Source organism: Hyposmocoma kahamanoa, unplaced genomic scaffold, assembly GCF_003589595.1.
Source record: "Hyposmocoma kahamanoa isolate Upper Pololo Valley unplaced genomic scaffold, ASM358959v1 94, whole genome shotgun sequence".
In the NCBI taxonomy this organism is placed as follows: Eukaryota; Metazoa; Arthropoda; class Insecta; order Lepidoptera; family Cosmopterigidae; genus Hyposmocoma; species Hyposmocoma kahamanoa.
In genome coordinates this window covers 6231595-6247802 of record NW_020654878.1, presented here as the reverse complement: position 1 = coordinate 6247802, position 16208 = coordinate 6231595, and the positions used below count along the sequence as shown (strand labels likewise).

Below are 16208 nucleotides of genomic sequence, written 5' to 3'. Positions count from 1 at the left end.
TCAATATTATATAGGATGTAGTATTACGTGTTAACATTGAGTGTCGCCAGCCGATTATTTCATTTAATGGGCGATATTTTTTTTAAATATTTGTTATTTCGTAGGAATAATAGTTTAGCAACAAACACCCTTTCCATCTTGTGGAAATTTTGCCTTTCTAAAAACTTGTTTAAAGTTTATATTACAAAAATAAAATCTATAAACGAGTTTTTTTTAAATGCTTAGAATAGATTTATAATATAGTGTGATTGACAAAATAAATGTTTAATTGGTTTTTTATTTCTGGTTATTTATTTTAATATTTCATTGACAATAGATAATATTTTGATGTTGGTGTTTTTTACTTGATGTTTTATTGTTTTTCTTGGTTTTCAGTGAATTTTTACGTCAAAGCAACTGGATCAAGAATAGCTTTATTAGATGGTCACACTTTTAACCGACACACACAAACAAAGCACCATGACCGATGGACTTGCAGTACCAAGTATTCAAGGAAATGTAAAGCTTATTTCATAATAACAAAAGAACATGAAATTATTCGTTCCGATTTGGAACATAATCATTTACGTTCAAAGTACATTATTCGTGATGGAGTATATTTTAAAATATAGTGGTCCATAGTTTACGTAACATTGTTAAAGAGACGTTGTGTAAATAAATAAACGACTAGGTTCCTGGTGGCTATAAATTCACACTTATTACTCATTAAACGAACTTACCTGTAAGTGAAGTTCGATCATAATAGTACGAAGCGTTTCATGCGAAAAGATTATTGTGAAATTGGTGCACACGTATGTGTTACTACAAGTACCAATATCATGCTATTCTCGAAGAACGAAGAGCGAGTATAATAACTGTTTTATACGTATTAAGTGATGGTACTTAAATAAATATTCACTTATTTGTAAGTAGTCATACATTTACACGTGTTTTTGTGAAGCTATAAGTATTTTGACATTTTGGTAACAAAACGTTAGTCCACCAAATGCTTCAAATTTCGAGTTATGCCTACCGGGGAATACGCAGAGTGCGGGAGGGTTGGCTACTTGGTCAAAAAATAGATTTAATTCTAATTTATTTTTCTAATAAATCGATGACTATTCAACAGCTGTTAAGTGATTGTTTACACGCATAAATTAAGTTAAAATTTAGTTGATTTCTTCGTCACTTAATACGTGTAAACCAGCCTTTATGACTGGTTTTTGTGATTATCTCATCTCATCCCACCTTAGACCTTTACAACTGCGTCGAGATTTTGCATCGCTTAGTACCTTTTATGCGATGTACCATGGCGAGTGCTCTGAAGAATTCAACCTTACCTCGCCTTCCCCCTTTCCTGCTCCCAAGCACGCGTGCTGGCCTCCGTTGTCACCGTCGCCGCTATTCAAATTGCCGTGTTCCATCGCAAACCAAAACTTTTTCTATCCTAGTCATCACCATCAACTTCCTGAATCTATTGACATTTTATTTGTTAAATTTTTTTTTTGTATTTTCAGTGTCCTTTTACGTCAAGCCAAGGGGATCAAAGGTGGCTGTTTTGAAAGAATACACTTTTTACTGTCAAAGCCAATCAAAACAGCAAACAGAAAGATGGGCTTGTAGTAACAAAGACTCGAGGCGTTGTAAAGCATTTTTTTTAATGACTACGGAACGAAAAATATATCGCGCTAATTTAGAACATAATCATCCAGCTGGGAAGTATGTTGTTGAAAACGGAGTATATTTTAAAACATAGAGTTTGTGTTGATGTATCTAATTAATTACATAAACTGTTAGAGATTTAGTAAAATAAGAACGTACTAAAATGGCCATGTTTTGACTGTTTGTGGCTGAACGGTGTATTTCTCAATGTGTGTCTTTGTAACTTTACACTCATATTAAAAACGATTGAATTTATTTTTAGTCTTATCTAAATAACTCAGTATTTCTAGACAATAAAAATTAAATTATTTAATTTGCAGTTACTTTTAAGATACGGAAGTACTTTGTACATGGATGTGATTAAAGGTATCGAAGTCGTCATGGGTTCCTACGACGACTCCTGTAGGGCTAGCGGGACAGGTCGCGACTTGCTCGAGAGCGACACAAAGCGCGGGATACTGCTGTGAAATGTAGTTCTCGCCCCCTGTTGTGCTAGCCCTACTGTAGTAATGTATGTCAGCCAAGTATTTTCATAAAAAAAAAGAAACGCCAGATTATTATGACAAAAACGGGGTAATCGGTAGGAAAGTAAGTAATATAATTTTGGGACATAATCATTTACTCATGGCACTGGTGTTAACATTGAGTATCTCCAGGCGATTATTCCATTTAATACGCGATATTTGTTATTTTGTAGGAAACACTAGCAATAAACACTCTTTTCATCTTGTGGAAACTGTGCCTTAAAACTTATTTAACATTTATACGTATTAGAAAAACAAACTCTTTATATGCCTGAAATATGTAGATTTATAATATACTGTGATGGCCAAAGTAAATGTTTAATGTGTTTTTTATTTCTGGTTATTTATTTTAATCTTTCATTGGCAATAGATAACATTTTGATGTTGGCGTTTTTTACTTGATGTTTTATTGTTATTTATGATTTTCAGTGTACTTTTACGTCAAAGCAACTGGATCAAGAGTGGCTGTAATAAATGGTCACTCGTTTAGTCGACATTGTTTCACAAGTATAAAACAGCGATGGGCTTGTAGTAGCAAGGATACAAGGAAATGTAAAGCGTACTTTTTAATGACCAAAGACCAGAAAATGTTATGTACTTATTTGGAACATTGTCATCCGCCTACGAAGTTTGTTGTCCGTGATGGAGTTTATTTTAAAATATAGTCGCACTTTTTATTACATAAAGATTTACCACTATTGTCTTTTTCTTTTTTCTTTTGATATATCAGAGCGGTAACATGCTCTATGTTGACTTCAATTTGACTTACAGATACAGTAGTAAGTTAAAAAGGGGATTTACAACAGATTTTTCTTAATTCTTCTGGCCTTTTAAATGTCTAATAAGAGTAGATTAAAATTGAATTGTCTGATATTTAACCTGAGACATTACGGTGTACCTCAATATTTGGCGTATAAGTTGTGCGGGGATGACAGAGACAAGGATAAGATTCGGTCAACATCAAAGGGCGCTACCGTGTGTTACGATTTCGCTCGTTTCTTCGGTTACACTCCTTCAGGTGAACCTTTCGGCTTGCTTCGTTTAAACGTTGGAATGACATTCCACCCCCGATTAAACTTAGCCAGTCATTGCTCACTTTCGAAAGAAAGTGTAGGCAATGGCTACTTAACTAAATAATAGAAACTGGACTAAATTGTTATCTAAGTTTAAAAGTATGTAAGAAGTTGAAACCTATTCCAGTGTCGTTTGTATTTGATGTTCTTTTACTTGTAATATAATATACACTCGTGTGCTCATCGAAATAGTAAATTAATTTTAAGCAAGTCCTACAAATTTAAAATGTATGATTCTTGTGACGTTTGATCTATTGTCAGCAGCTGATGTCCATGTAGGAAGTTAAAAAAAAAGCTGCTGAAAAGCAGCATGAAGTGCTGAGGCTCCATCCTTTTCATTGGCACTAGATACTACATTTCCGAAACTGTTAACCTTTTTATTGTAAATGTGCTTATGAATAAATGTCCTATTATTATTAGATTTCTTCTAAGCTAATAAAAATCCCTCCTTTTATTATGACTTGTTTATAAGTATTATAAACTAGGACACCTGTTAAACTAACCATAACCCAGAGCGGCGATGAGTCGGAGGTACGGTTGGTGTGTTGATCGGGAAAATATAGCGACAATAGTAACGACGCGTAAGAAACCATTACTTTAAATAAACGTTTTAAATTGGCCTGTGTAGTTTATTTATACGATTTTTTTTTTTAATTTTCAGTGTATTTTTACGTCAAAGCAACTGGGTCAAGAGTGGCTGTATTAAATGGTTACACTTTTAGCCGACCCTGTTTCACAAATAAAAAGCAGCGATGGATTTGTAGTAGTAAGGATACGAGGAAGTGTAAAGCATACTTTTTAATGACTAAAGATCTACAGATGTTTCGTAGTAATCTGGAACACAATCATCCGCCTTCGAGGTTCCTTGTCCGTGATGGAGTTTATTTTAAAATATAATCCATATACATTCTTTAAAAGTCTGTCATTGCAGTAGAAATAAGTTTTATTTTTAGTTACAGATTTACCTCTTTATCCTCCTACCTACATTTGTTCTACACGAAGAACATAAAGAATATTTGAATTTATAGCCTTGTCTAAAACGGCGACACCAAAGTAAACTAGTTACGATGTGGCTCGATAACAAGCCTGTTTTGCTTGTGTCTATGAGTACGTGTTACTGCAATCAAAATCATGATGAATGTGAACATGTTATCTATGGAAAATGTGAATGTGTCATTATCTGTGAAAACATTTAATTAGCCCTCGACATACACTGGCCTATTAGGCGTGTATTATACTTATTCTTTTCTTGTTACCTAGCTGTAAGTTTTCCAAAAATAATGAAAATAAAAAATAAAACGATGGTCAAAGAAAGACAAAATAATGAAAGGCCACGAGGCCAGAAGTAATAAAGGCATATAATCAAAATATGGGCGGAGCAGATCTGACTGATCGCATGCTCGCGGTTTTTCCGTCACGTAACAGAACAAAGAGTGGACGATTCGGCTTTTATCACACCTCTTTGATCTATGTGTGGTCAAAGCCTGGTTGCAGCACAGAATTACTGAAGTAGCGAAAGGCAAGCCTAAGAAAAATATTCAGCTTCGCGAATTCAAACTTAATTTAGGTACAAAAATCCTTACAGACAATGAAGGAAGCAATGAGGAGAGCGACGAAGTTGAGTTCGAAGAGTTGCAGCCAAAGCACAAAAAGCGTAAGATCAAGCCAATACCCTCCAAAGAACATCGCATTAAAAATGCTGCCCATTTACCAGAATATGGTACAAAGCAGAATCGATGCAGAAAAAATGGATGTGACAAAAAAACAATGGTTTATTGTAAAAAATGTGAAATCTATCTATGTTTCACGGCAAATCGTAACTGTTTTTTTAATTTTCATGACGACTCAGATATTTAAGATGTAATAATAACTATTATCTCCGATTTATCTCATGAAACTAGTCTATGTAGGCTGATTTTGTTTCTATTTTCAATTTTTGTTCTATCATGTGATTGGAACACAATCCCGCAGAATAATCTCAAACCCGGTATTTGCGGGATTGACAGTTTCTGATCCCGCGGGATCCTGGTATTAGCTGAATCCCGCCGAATGCTAAAAAGACTTAGAGAAAAAAAGGTCAATCATCAAGCTACAAGTTTGCGAAGAACTAAAATTCAAAGAAAGGAAGAATATTATTAAGTTCTTTATTTGAGATTAATGACAATTTATCATAATAAGGTAAATTTGAGCATTATTTTGGAAGTAACTGCGCAAAACCGATAAAGTATTAAAGTTAGTTTTATCCGCTAAACGGCTCCTGACCAGAGGCGAAAAAGGCTCGCTCTGCTTCCACGCAGGTAGGAATTACCGTGCGTTATAGGCAACCTCAAGATATGATAAGCCTTTTACTCCACACATATCAAAATAGTTCATTTCTTTCCTTAGCTCAACTATAAGGGTAGGTACTACCCCTAAGACCTATAGAGGTTGTTAAATAAATCTTCCGAATCTTTCTTTCTTCCGAATCTTCCGAATCTTCTTAGAGGTTGATAAATAAATCTTTCCGAATCTAATTCTTGCTATAAACTTTATATTTTGCCGCTAAATGCACGTGCAGGTCTCTAATAGAACGTCTTATCGTTTTAATTATCTATTTATGCAAGCTGCATTTCGCTATCTGTGAATTTTCCGCCTTCAAAAAGTACTTGCACACAACAGCAACTCTCGCAAAGTCTCTATAAACAGTTGCCGACATAAAAGCCTATGCACACGGCGTATATTTTTTACGCAGGCGACGCGCGGTAACGCGATTCAAGCACGTCGATCAACACATTTAATCTGTGCGTGCGCTACACCGCGGGATCCCGTTCAGTTTACGTGCGGGATCGTCCCGCATAATTGGTGCGGGATCTTGTATTTTGAAATTCCGGTATCCCGGTATTGCTTTCCGTATGTGATACTAATGATAAAAAAAGCTTGTTTTAGTTAATTTTCTGTTGGAAGAATGTTTAATTTTGTAGGAAATGAAACTATTTTTCCGGATTTAGACGTTAATTAAACGACATGTTTAATTATTATTAACCGTGACTATGGGATCTGTAAAGGGCCCAAAACGTTGGTTTGTTTGAAAAAACAAATATACGCGATTTAAATCCGGAAAAATTGCGAAAACCTAAGAACTTGATATGTTTAATTTTGGTTAATTTTGATATATCGAGTTCTTAGGTTTTCGCGATTGTTACACTGAATGAAATGAAATGAAACTGAGTAAACCGTGACCGTGGGAACTGTAAAGGGCCCTAAACGTCGGTTTGTTTGAAAAAACAAATATACGCGATTTAAATCCGGAAAAATAGTTTCATTTCCTAATTTTGATATGTTTTAATAAATGTGTTTTAATAAACTGTTTTATTTTTGATTAATAATAGTTAATTACTAGCTCAAAATACATAAAAATAAGTAATGGCCTTTATAAAGGAACTTTATAAAGAACATAGTGGAAATATATTTTTTTCACTATTTTTCTAATACTTGATTATATCCCACTACCAACATATAAAAGTTTCAATTATTTTCATGAGATAAAATGCGTCTGGTAGACAGGATATATATTTTTAGTTTTATATAGATTTTTCAAAGCAGTTATATGCTCTATAGTTGACTTCAGTTTGATTTATAGATACTTGAGGATTGATAGAAACTTGGAATTTGCAACAGATTTCGTCAAACCTAATAAAAATCCCTCCCTGTACCGTGCCTGGTTTATAAGTATTATAAACCAGGACACCTGTGAAACCAATCACGACCCAGAGCAGTGATGACTCGGAGGTACAGTTTAGGTTGTGTACTGCCTTGGGAAAATATAGCGACAATAGTAACGCTGCGTAAAAATCGATATTTTAAATAAACGTTTCGAATCAACTTGTGTAGTAATTTATAGGATTTTTTAAATTCATTTTCAGTGTCTTGTTTAGTTTGACTTATAGATACAGTTGTAAATAAAAAAGATTTCGTCAAACGTAATAAAAATCCCTCCTTGTATCGTGAATCGTTTATAAGTATTGTAAACCAGGACACCTGTTAAACTAACCAGCACCCAGAGCTGTGATGACTCGGAGGTACAGTTGGTGTGCTGCATCGGAAAAATATAGCGATAATGGTAACGCCGCGTAAGAAATCCAAACGAGGATTGTCGTGTACAGTCAAAGTAGAAAAATGTGTCTGTCCTTGTCTTCTGCCGTTGATCCTTGGCTGTAGAGCATGTTACAATTCTGAAATATCGGGACAAAAGCAAAAACTAATCAGTGGTAAGAAAGTTTACTAATTTTAGCAGTAGAGCTCCTTGTGAAAGAGTCCAGGGAAGTACTGCCACCTTACTTATTTCTGCCGCCAGTTACTGTGTTCTGGTTTTAAAGGGTAACTTGTCAACTTATGTCTCAGGGTGACAGGCGCTGTAGCAGTGCCCCTCAGATCTGAAAGCTCAGAGTGGCACTGCAACTGTTATGGACAGGCGTGTAGCTTACTATGAGGCAGGCACACGACTTGTTCGTTCCGTCACTTGATATCATAAGAAAAAGTCGTAAAGTTGTAGTAATAATCGTTGCGAAAGTCTTGAAATCTGTAACATATTTTTTATAAAAAAACCAAATATTTTTAGTCATAGCGGATAGAACTTAAGGTTTAATATGTTTGTGTTAAATCTTAAAGAACTTGTAGACACTATTTCATCACTGCCTTTTTTACTACATATCATACTTACTAAATTGTCCTAACATTCTGCGTTTATTTTAATGGTAATTGTAAGTAAACGTAGGAATAATATACTTTTTTAATAAAAATGTAGAGCCATTATGCGTTCATTCGTTATTACCAATATTTTTGTTTTTATTTTATGAACATCTGTTATACTGTTTTTTATATTTAAATAAAATATTTTTAGCGCGCGATCACAATGATTTTTATGCAAACTAAAATGACCTAAAATTCCCCTCGTAAATAAAATTTTCCAAGTTCTACTAGCAAATGTCGCCGTTCCGTCAATGTGTCCGTCAATATGCGGTACCTAAAGCTAGAGAGGAGCGGAGAGTGACCATTCTCGTACTTTTTTATTCCCTATTAGTAAAAGGTCATTTATCTACTACATTTTTTATATGACACCATTAGAATTACTTTAAAATCCAACTCCGACTTCCTAGGCAGTAGTTTTGTCCTACGATGCAGTAAAACCATTTACGAAACGGTAATTAATTAATATTTGGTGGTTTTAGCAACTCTATGTCGCTCCATGTAGCTATATATATACATGTATCTATATATGTGGAACACCTCTTTCCGACGATTGGTTATTTATTACAAAGAAGATTAGTGGGAATATGCAAAGTAATTTATTTTATTCATTGTAAAATACTTTATACAATTTTAATGAACTTCATTTTCTTTTTACTTGCAGTACATTTTGATGTGACAGGTAAAACACACAGGGCTGTGATAAACGGTTACATTTTTTACTACAACGCGGATAGTCGAAAAAAATATACTGAACGTTGGCCATGTATTAGTAAAACTTCAAAAGGATGTAAGGCTGTCTTCACTACAACAAAATCAAGACAAATAATTCGTGCTAATTTGAAACATAATCATCCACCACCAACACACTAAAATATGGAACTGCGAAACAGGTATAACCAGAAATAGATATTTCTCATACTCAAAAGTAGCAAATAATCTATTTAACAATCCAAGTCATGACTAAGGGTAACCTATCACAAACTCGATTTTTTTTCCGAAATAACGTTTGTTCGAATTTTCACTACACCGAAAATCGAATTATAACGAAACCGTTGTTCTTTCAGGATACGTTGGATGTATATCACAAAGACACGATTAGGTTCGGTTAGGTTAGGTTAAGTTGTGTTTAAAAGAAAAAAAACATTTTCTTCTCAAAATTACTTTCGAGGTTATGAAAATTCGAGCAAACGTTATTTCTGATAATGTCATTTCGGACTTCTGTTAGGTAACCATGATTAAGTCGGTAAGTGTACCTTTTTTTTTCTTTCTCGGTAAGTGTACCTAGCGAAGTCGGTGCCGCGCAACATCAACCGTCTTCTTTGTTAAATATGTTATTTTCAATTTTTTTTTATGATACTAAATGACGGGCCGAACAAGTAGTACGTCTGGTGTCGACACGTCTGTCCATAGCAGTTGCAGCACTACTTAGAGCTTTAAGTCGCAAAGATCTAAGGGACACTGCCACTGCGCCTGTCAGCCTGACATACGTTCACGAGTCCCATGTGCTTCTGATTTCATCAGCACCGTTACCCTACAAAACTGTAATGCTCACATTACTGCTTGTCGGTTGAAATAGGTATGATCGCAGTACTTCTCTGGACAAACTCTTTCACATGGAACTCTATTGCTACTAAAAATCTATCTAGTATGTATTATGTATCCATAGTATGTGCATTTTTAAGTCAGTCATTGTTTTTTTACGTTTACGGAGTTAGACGGCGAATATAGATTATAAGAAAAATGAAATCCTTTTATCTACATTTTTAAGACTTCAAAGGCTTAAAATATAGGAATGCCTTAGTCTCGCATTAAAATTTATTAATAAAATTGAACAAAATCCAGATTTTATTTAAAATAATAAAAGATTTCCATATTATATTCTTGCTTTGTAAACAATAGGACGTTCGGTAACTTTCATTCGATAACTGTGTTCTGAATAACGTTTGTAGCCTTTGCCGGTCGAGAAGTACGAGTAATCGTACGGGTGTCACGTCATTTCGGTTCGGTTTCGATTACGATAGTTTAACGTTGGATACGGTTATTGTGAATAAAAATGAAAAGAGATCGTACGAAATTTAATCGAATCGGTCGACAACAGAGTTATCGTAAGGTTCTGAATCGACCTGCAGGTTGAGAAACGAACCTTTCTAGATTGATTCTAGGCAGTTGGTTTGGTGTATTACCATGAAAGGAATGCCATTACTGTGGTACTCATAGAATTTCCTAGTTTGAGACCTCGTAGTTAGTGCGATTGTTTGGCGCATTATGATTATTACATTAGTAATAGAATTTTCAGAATAATGGGCTTTACACAGACAGTCTATCGCGCGTGATACACAATGTTAAGGAATGCCATTACTGTGGTACTTATAGAATTTCCCAGTTTGAGACCTCGTAATTAGTGCGATTGTTTGGTGCATTATGATTATTACATTAGTAAAAGACTGTTCAGAATAATGGGCCTTACACAGACAGTCTATCGCGCGTGATACACAATCGTGCGCGATTGAACGCGCGTGTAATGATATTTGGCGCACGATGGCGCATGCAGGCTTTCCTGTATGCTCCTGATACGCGCGATAGAGTGACTGTATGAAGGGGGCTATTCACTCTATCAGTTTCTAAGAAAAACGTGACAGTTATTCGCACGACTTCAAAATGTAAGCTACACATATAAAATGTATGTACTTTGGACGTAAGAATGAAGCTTTAGTGTATTAGGTATATACAAAAAGCTTTACTGATATGTAGACATATAAGTGAAAGAATCATACTAGGTTTAGAGGCATACCACAGAATAATAAAAGTACCTATCTACTACGTAGGGGAAAGGTGTATGAGATGATCTTTGGAGGTAAGATGATCCTTTTCAATTGTATCGAAACTAGTAACGTCTAATAACAAACGATTAATAACAAATATAAATGTTTTTTCTTGTTTTAGACCAGATCGCGTAATTGTAAAAGAAAAACCATTCGTGGTGGGTGGTCTCAAGACTATGATCTAATAAACTAGAGGCGTAAAAAGTAGGACGCCACATAGATCGGCAAGTAAATAGTTAGCAGTAGGTACGCGTTATGTCATTAAAAAGACGGGCTAAAGGTAAAAATAAAGGGTCTGTCAGTTCAATGAAATATTTAGGTGAAAAAAACTGTTTTCATCAAATGTGTTAAACAGGAAATCGAGCTCGTAAAGTACATTAAAGATATGGAGACGAGGATGGATATGAACTTGCATAAAAAACAATGTCGCCCACCCTTAGGTAACTGTTGTTTCATATACCTAAATTACATAAGTGAGGACTTTGTTAAGTCTAAAAAGTTGTTGTTTTCATTTGTTTCTGCCAAAACCTACAAATTTTCCTAAATAGAGGCAAGGTGATCCCCTGGATCATCTTGCCCATACCCTTAGAATTACACCCCGGTGTCCAAGACGATCCTTGAAAAATATTCAAATATAATAATGAAAGATCAAAAAATAACACGTTTTTAGTAAGACAACATGTAAATAGATAAAATTTATATCATTCAGCGCTTTAAGCTGAGTATCTTTTAAATTACCACCATTCTCCCTTAAGGGGATCATCTGGTACACCTTTCCCCTAGTACCTAGGCGAGTACCTACTTATTTGAATAGTAAATAAAGCAAATGCAAAATGTAACAATTTTTTAGGTACAAACGTCTGCGCGGACTAAGTCGCGGGCAAAAACCATTTTCATTTGTGTTTTAGTAGTATACCTGATTGATAAATGTAAAATTGTAAATCGCACTCAACAGCTATTATAATACATTTCGATAAAACCCTATATCGTCTTCAATTCAATTTCAGAGTTCATGTTTTTAGGTTTTCACGACTGTTTTGAAATATTTACGTCTTGTTTTAAATTCAACTCAAAAAATTTTACTTAACTGAAATCAAAATTGAATTTAAAACAGAACGTAAATATTTTAAAACAGTCGAAAACTTAAAACATGCTCCCCAGAAAAATTTTTCGTAATGGCGCTTAATCAAAATGCCGCGGAATATATACATTTCATACAAATTGTAGAAAATACTTAATGGGTCTAAATATATAAAATATGTTGATAATAATATAATATTTTTTATTTTTGAATAAAAATAGTGTGAATGGCAAATACTGAGTTGTTTATATTCGCTAATATATAATGTTTTAAAAAATGTACTAATACAATAATCTTGATTTTCAGTGTATTTTTACGTGAAAGCAAAAGGATCGAGAGTGGCTGTAATAAATGATCACACTTTTAGCTATCATTCACAAACAAAAAACCAACAACGATGGGCTTGTTCTAATAGGGAGTCAAAGGGTTGTCCAGCATTCTTCACAGCCACTAAGGAAGATGTAATTATTCGCACTAAATTGGAACACAACCATGCGCCTTCAAAGTACGTTATTTGTAAAGGAGTATATATTAAATTGTAGTTTTATTTTCGGTAATATAGTAGAATTATTTAGGTAAGTACTGTTAGAGGCAAAATACGTGAGAATACAAATGTGTTGAATTTTCTGGATAATTATTGATTTGGAAATTCCATTACATATAATATATTTTATAAGTAAAATATTTTATTTTTTGTTAATGTATAGCGAACCGCTGCAATCAATTCAAATCATATTACTTTATGAATAAACTAAAAAGTCTGATTTAACTGTATTTGTTTTCGATATCTTTTTGCAACATGTCTTTGTTTTTTTGTCTTTGTTAGTATATAGTCTACACACCTATTTCATATTGTGTAATTGTATAAGGAACTCTGTAATTATAATTTAGCTGATCTTGTTCAACGTTAGCTCTTATGCGGTTTTTTACAATCCGCCACAAGTTACGATATATTTAGATTTCTTTTAGACATTTTTAGGTTTAATAAATTTAGCATAATGATGATTTCGATGTAATATTATTAAACAAATTGTTACTAAGCGCGATATTATTAATTTCATTTAAATGAGTTGATACAGTTCTGTTAGCCGAATGAATAATTAGGTTTGTATTCTGTTGTATAGGATTTTTAATTACGTTAACTATGTTATTAAGACTTTCAGTTTTTGTATTACCATTAATTTTTTTTTATGTATTTTAGTATTAATAATATTTTTTTCTTGTTCCACTAGTATTTCATTTACCCGAGGTTATTAATTTTTATGTCCATGTTAATGCAATCGTTAAATGAAGAACCACGAGTTCTAAAATCTATTGTATGTAAGATAGTTTTTTATATTTTATATTTAATTTTTGTTTTCAGTATTTTTTTACATCAAATCAAGTGGATCGACTGTGGCTGTATTAAATGGTCACACATTTAATTGTCACTATCAAACAAAAAACCAGCTACGTTGGGCATGTTCTAATAAGGATTCGAAGTGTTGCAAAGCATTCTTCATAACCACCAAAGAAAATGAAATTGTGCGCACGGAATTGGAACATAATCATTTACCTTCGGAATTCGTTATCCGAAACGGAATTTATATAAAAGTGTAACAGCGGCCAACGGTGTATATTGCGTGACATGTATAACAGTTCCAGCAGCTACAGTTGGTTTGGGAGTACCTTGTCTGTAACTAACACGATATGGACAATATCTGAAATAAAATTATTGATTTGATTTGATATTTGAAATAGATGAGCCGACGTAGTTAGTACAATAGTAATAATTTGTATTAGTACTACGTAGTATAATTAAATTTCTGGGGAATCAACAAGGAAATTACAACAATTATACTTTCTAGTAAAGATGTGGATGATGATAACTTAGCTGAAATCTTCATGTATTTTTTTTTAATTTGTGGAAAATGGTTTTTTTATTTATAATTTATGTTAGTTCAGTAACATTTTGAACTTGTTATATTATTACTCATGAAATAATAAGTGTAGGTTAAATCGATTGAATAAGTGACGTTAAATAGAAGTAAGTCTAAAATTAAACTGTCCCGTTACGTACAGAAAAGAAATGTAGTTTAATTTCTAAGGCTTACCACGGCCCGTGCAACCATGGGGGGCGTCCATGGTTGTACGGGCCGTGGAATGAGCATAATAATTTTAAATGCTAACCGTTTTAATGTGTAATATTTTAATTCAATGTTTTATGATTATTTTCAGCACATTTTTACATCAACAAATATGGAAAAGAAGTGGCTGTTATTGACGGGTATACTTTCTACCTCAATGTTGAAAACAAAACTACTCAACGTTGGCCATGTAATAAAAAATATTGTAAAGCCGCATTAACCATGACCAAGTCACGAGAAATAATACGAGCCAATTTGAATCATAATCATTCACCACCTAAATTCATTGTTCGCAATGGAATTTATATTAAAATTTAAAATTAATAGTGTAACATTACCAAATATTGTACAAATAAATAAAACAAAATAAAAAAAATAATTAAGTACTTAATTTCGCTTAAATGTTTTTCTCGAAATAAATGCCAATATGTTGTCTAAATATTCAGACGATATTTTTATTTTTTATTTATTTTATTTATTTATTTAAACTTTAATGCACACAAAACAGTGCAAATGGCGGACTTAAAGCCGTTAAGCATTCTCTACCAGACAACGGAGAGCTGGGTTCAGAATAATGAACGGGCGGTTTCTATTAAATCTTACATACATTTGAAAATTTAAGCACTACATCAATCACTTAAAATTTAATTAATTGCCGAATTTCAATGTTCACGTCAGTTATCCGATTGTTTGAAAGATTATGCTCTATTATTTAACTGCCTCCGTGGCCGAACGGTTACCATGCCGGACTGCCACGCAGAGGTCCCAGGTTCGATTCCCGGGTCGGGAGAAATGTTTGTATGGCCTACATTTATTTCTCTCGTGAGTTTGGGTGTAATTTGTGGTTGTCTATATGTGTGTCCATGGCACCCGCGACACAGGGTTTCCCTAGTGCGGGGCTATGTTGAGTGTGTGCGTTATTTATTTTATTTATTTTATTTATGCTTACCCTACATACTTTCAGCTTTTTTTTTATTCAGCCTACTCTCAATATGCTAAACAGTGTCATACCTTGACAACAAACCATTTGTCTATTCTGTGATTATTTTTCTTGCAGTGGAATTCTACTTTAAACAGAATAAACGTGGGACACCCGTAGCGATAATTAATGGATATACGTTCTACAAAAACCACAATACTAAAAGTACTGACCGTTGGCGCTGTACTATTAAACGTTGTAAGGCTGCCTTCATCACAAGTAATAAGCATGAAATTATCCGATCAAATCTGGAGCATGACCATTCACCACCGACGTCTATTATACGAAATGGAGCGTTTGTGACTGTAACCCTTTGAGGTCATTTTTTGTTACAGTAAACACACATACACTGTTTTGTACATCTTAGACTTAACAACATAAAAATATAAAAATAGCAACAGTATGAATTATAAAAGTAGCCTCCATAAATATCAGTACTAACGTTGGGTGCACTTAAATTGATAAAGATTTCTAAAAAATATACTTATATTTTACTTACATTTTCATTACATTTTACTTTTATAATTCATACTGTTGCAATTTTTATATTTTTATGTTGTCAATTAGAACACATTGTTAATAACATAATAATAATTTTGAAAAATTTTAATGTTTATGTGCACTAATTAATAGATTCAAGCGTTACTTTGCAGAAAACCATTTTAATAGCAATGCAAGTAAATTAATTTGCTGTTTCGCGAGCCTATTGATGATTGTTCAATCGTGCAAAACAGCTGAGTTTTTTTTGTATATTTTTTCATGCAGTTAATTCCCACTCATCCTGCTCGTAAAATTAATAAAATATATAACACAAGCGCCACTATAGTCACAAATACTATCATCAAAAATATACCAGTGGCTATATGGGTTCGCGCATAGCAAATAAATTTACTTCCATTTGTATACATTCATTAGTCTATGCCCTTTCAATACTAATGTAGTTAGAGCGATGCGACACGGGCGTTGTCGGTGTATTGCGTTGTCGCAGACGAGCAAAGCGGTGTCGTTATGTGAAACTGCCTACTTGTGCACCGGAGCACCCTTCCCCGCTTCGTCTCCTGAATCCTTGACTGATGCACCATGTGGCATGTAGTTCTAATTTATATGTAGTACAACGCAGCTTAAACGCGGTGGCGTCGCAACACCGACGCAACGTATGGTACCGCTCTAACGCGCAATTAGCATTTAAGTATTAGGAAGAACTTTCATAATAAATCCAATTTTAATCGGAATC

At 33.8% G+C, this 16208-nt stretch overlaps 1 protein-coding gene across 17 annotated transcripts in view; it reads left to right on the top strand.

The window, feature by feature from the left end:
- LOC113237741 (modifier of mdg4) overlaps nt 1–16208 on the top strand; it is a 563531-nt gene that overhangs the window by 253650 nt on the left and 293673 nt on the right. Inside the window, exon 5 of one of the 17 annotated variants that reach the window (XM_026474345.1) lies at nt 1497–1750. The exons of 15 other annotated variants lie outside the window; for them this stretch is intronic. In XM_026474345.1, the coding sequence (XP_026330130.1) occupies nt 1497–1735 (239 nt within the window). In that variant the 3' untranslated portion in view covers nt 1736–1750. Of the gene's footprint in view, nt 1–375; nt 627–1496; nt 1751–16208 lie in introns of those variants that run through there. One more of the 17 variants, XM_026474347.1, reaches the window with a different exon arrangement.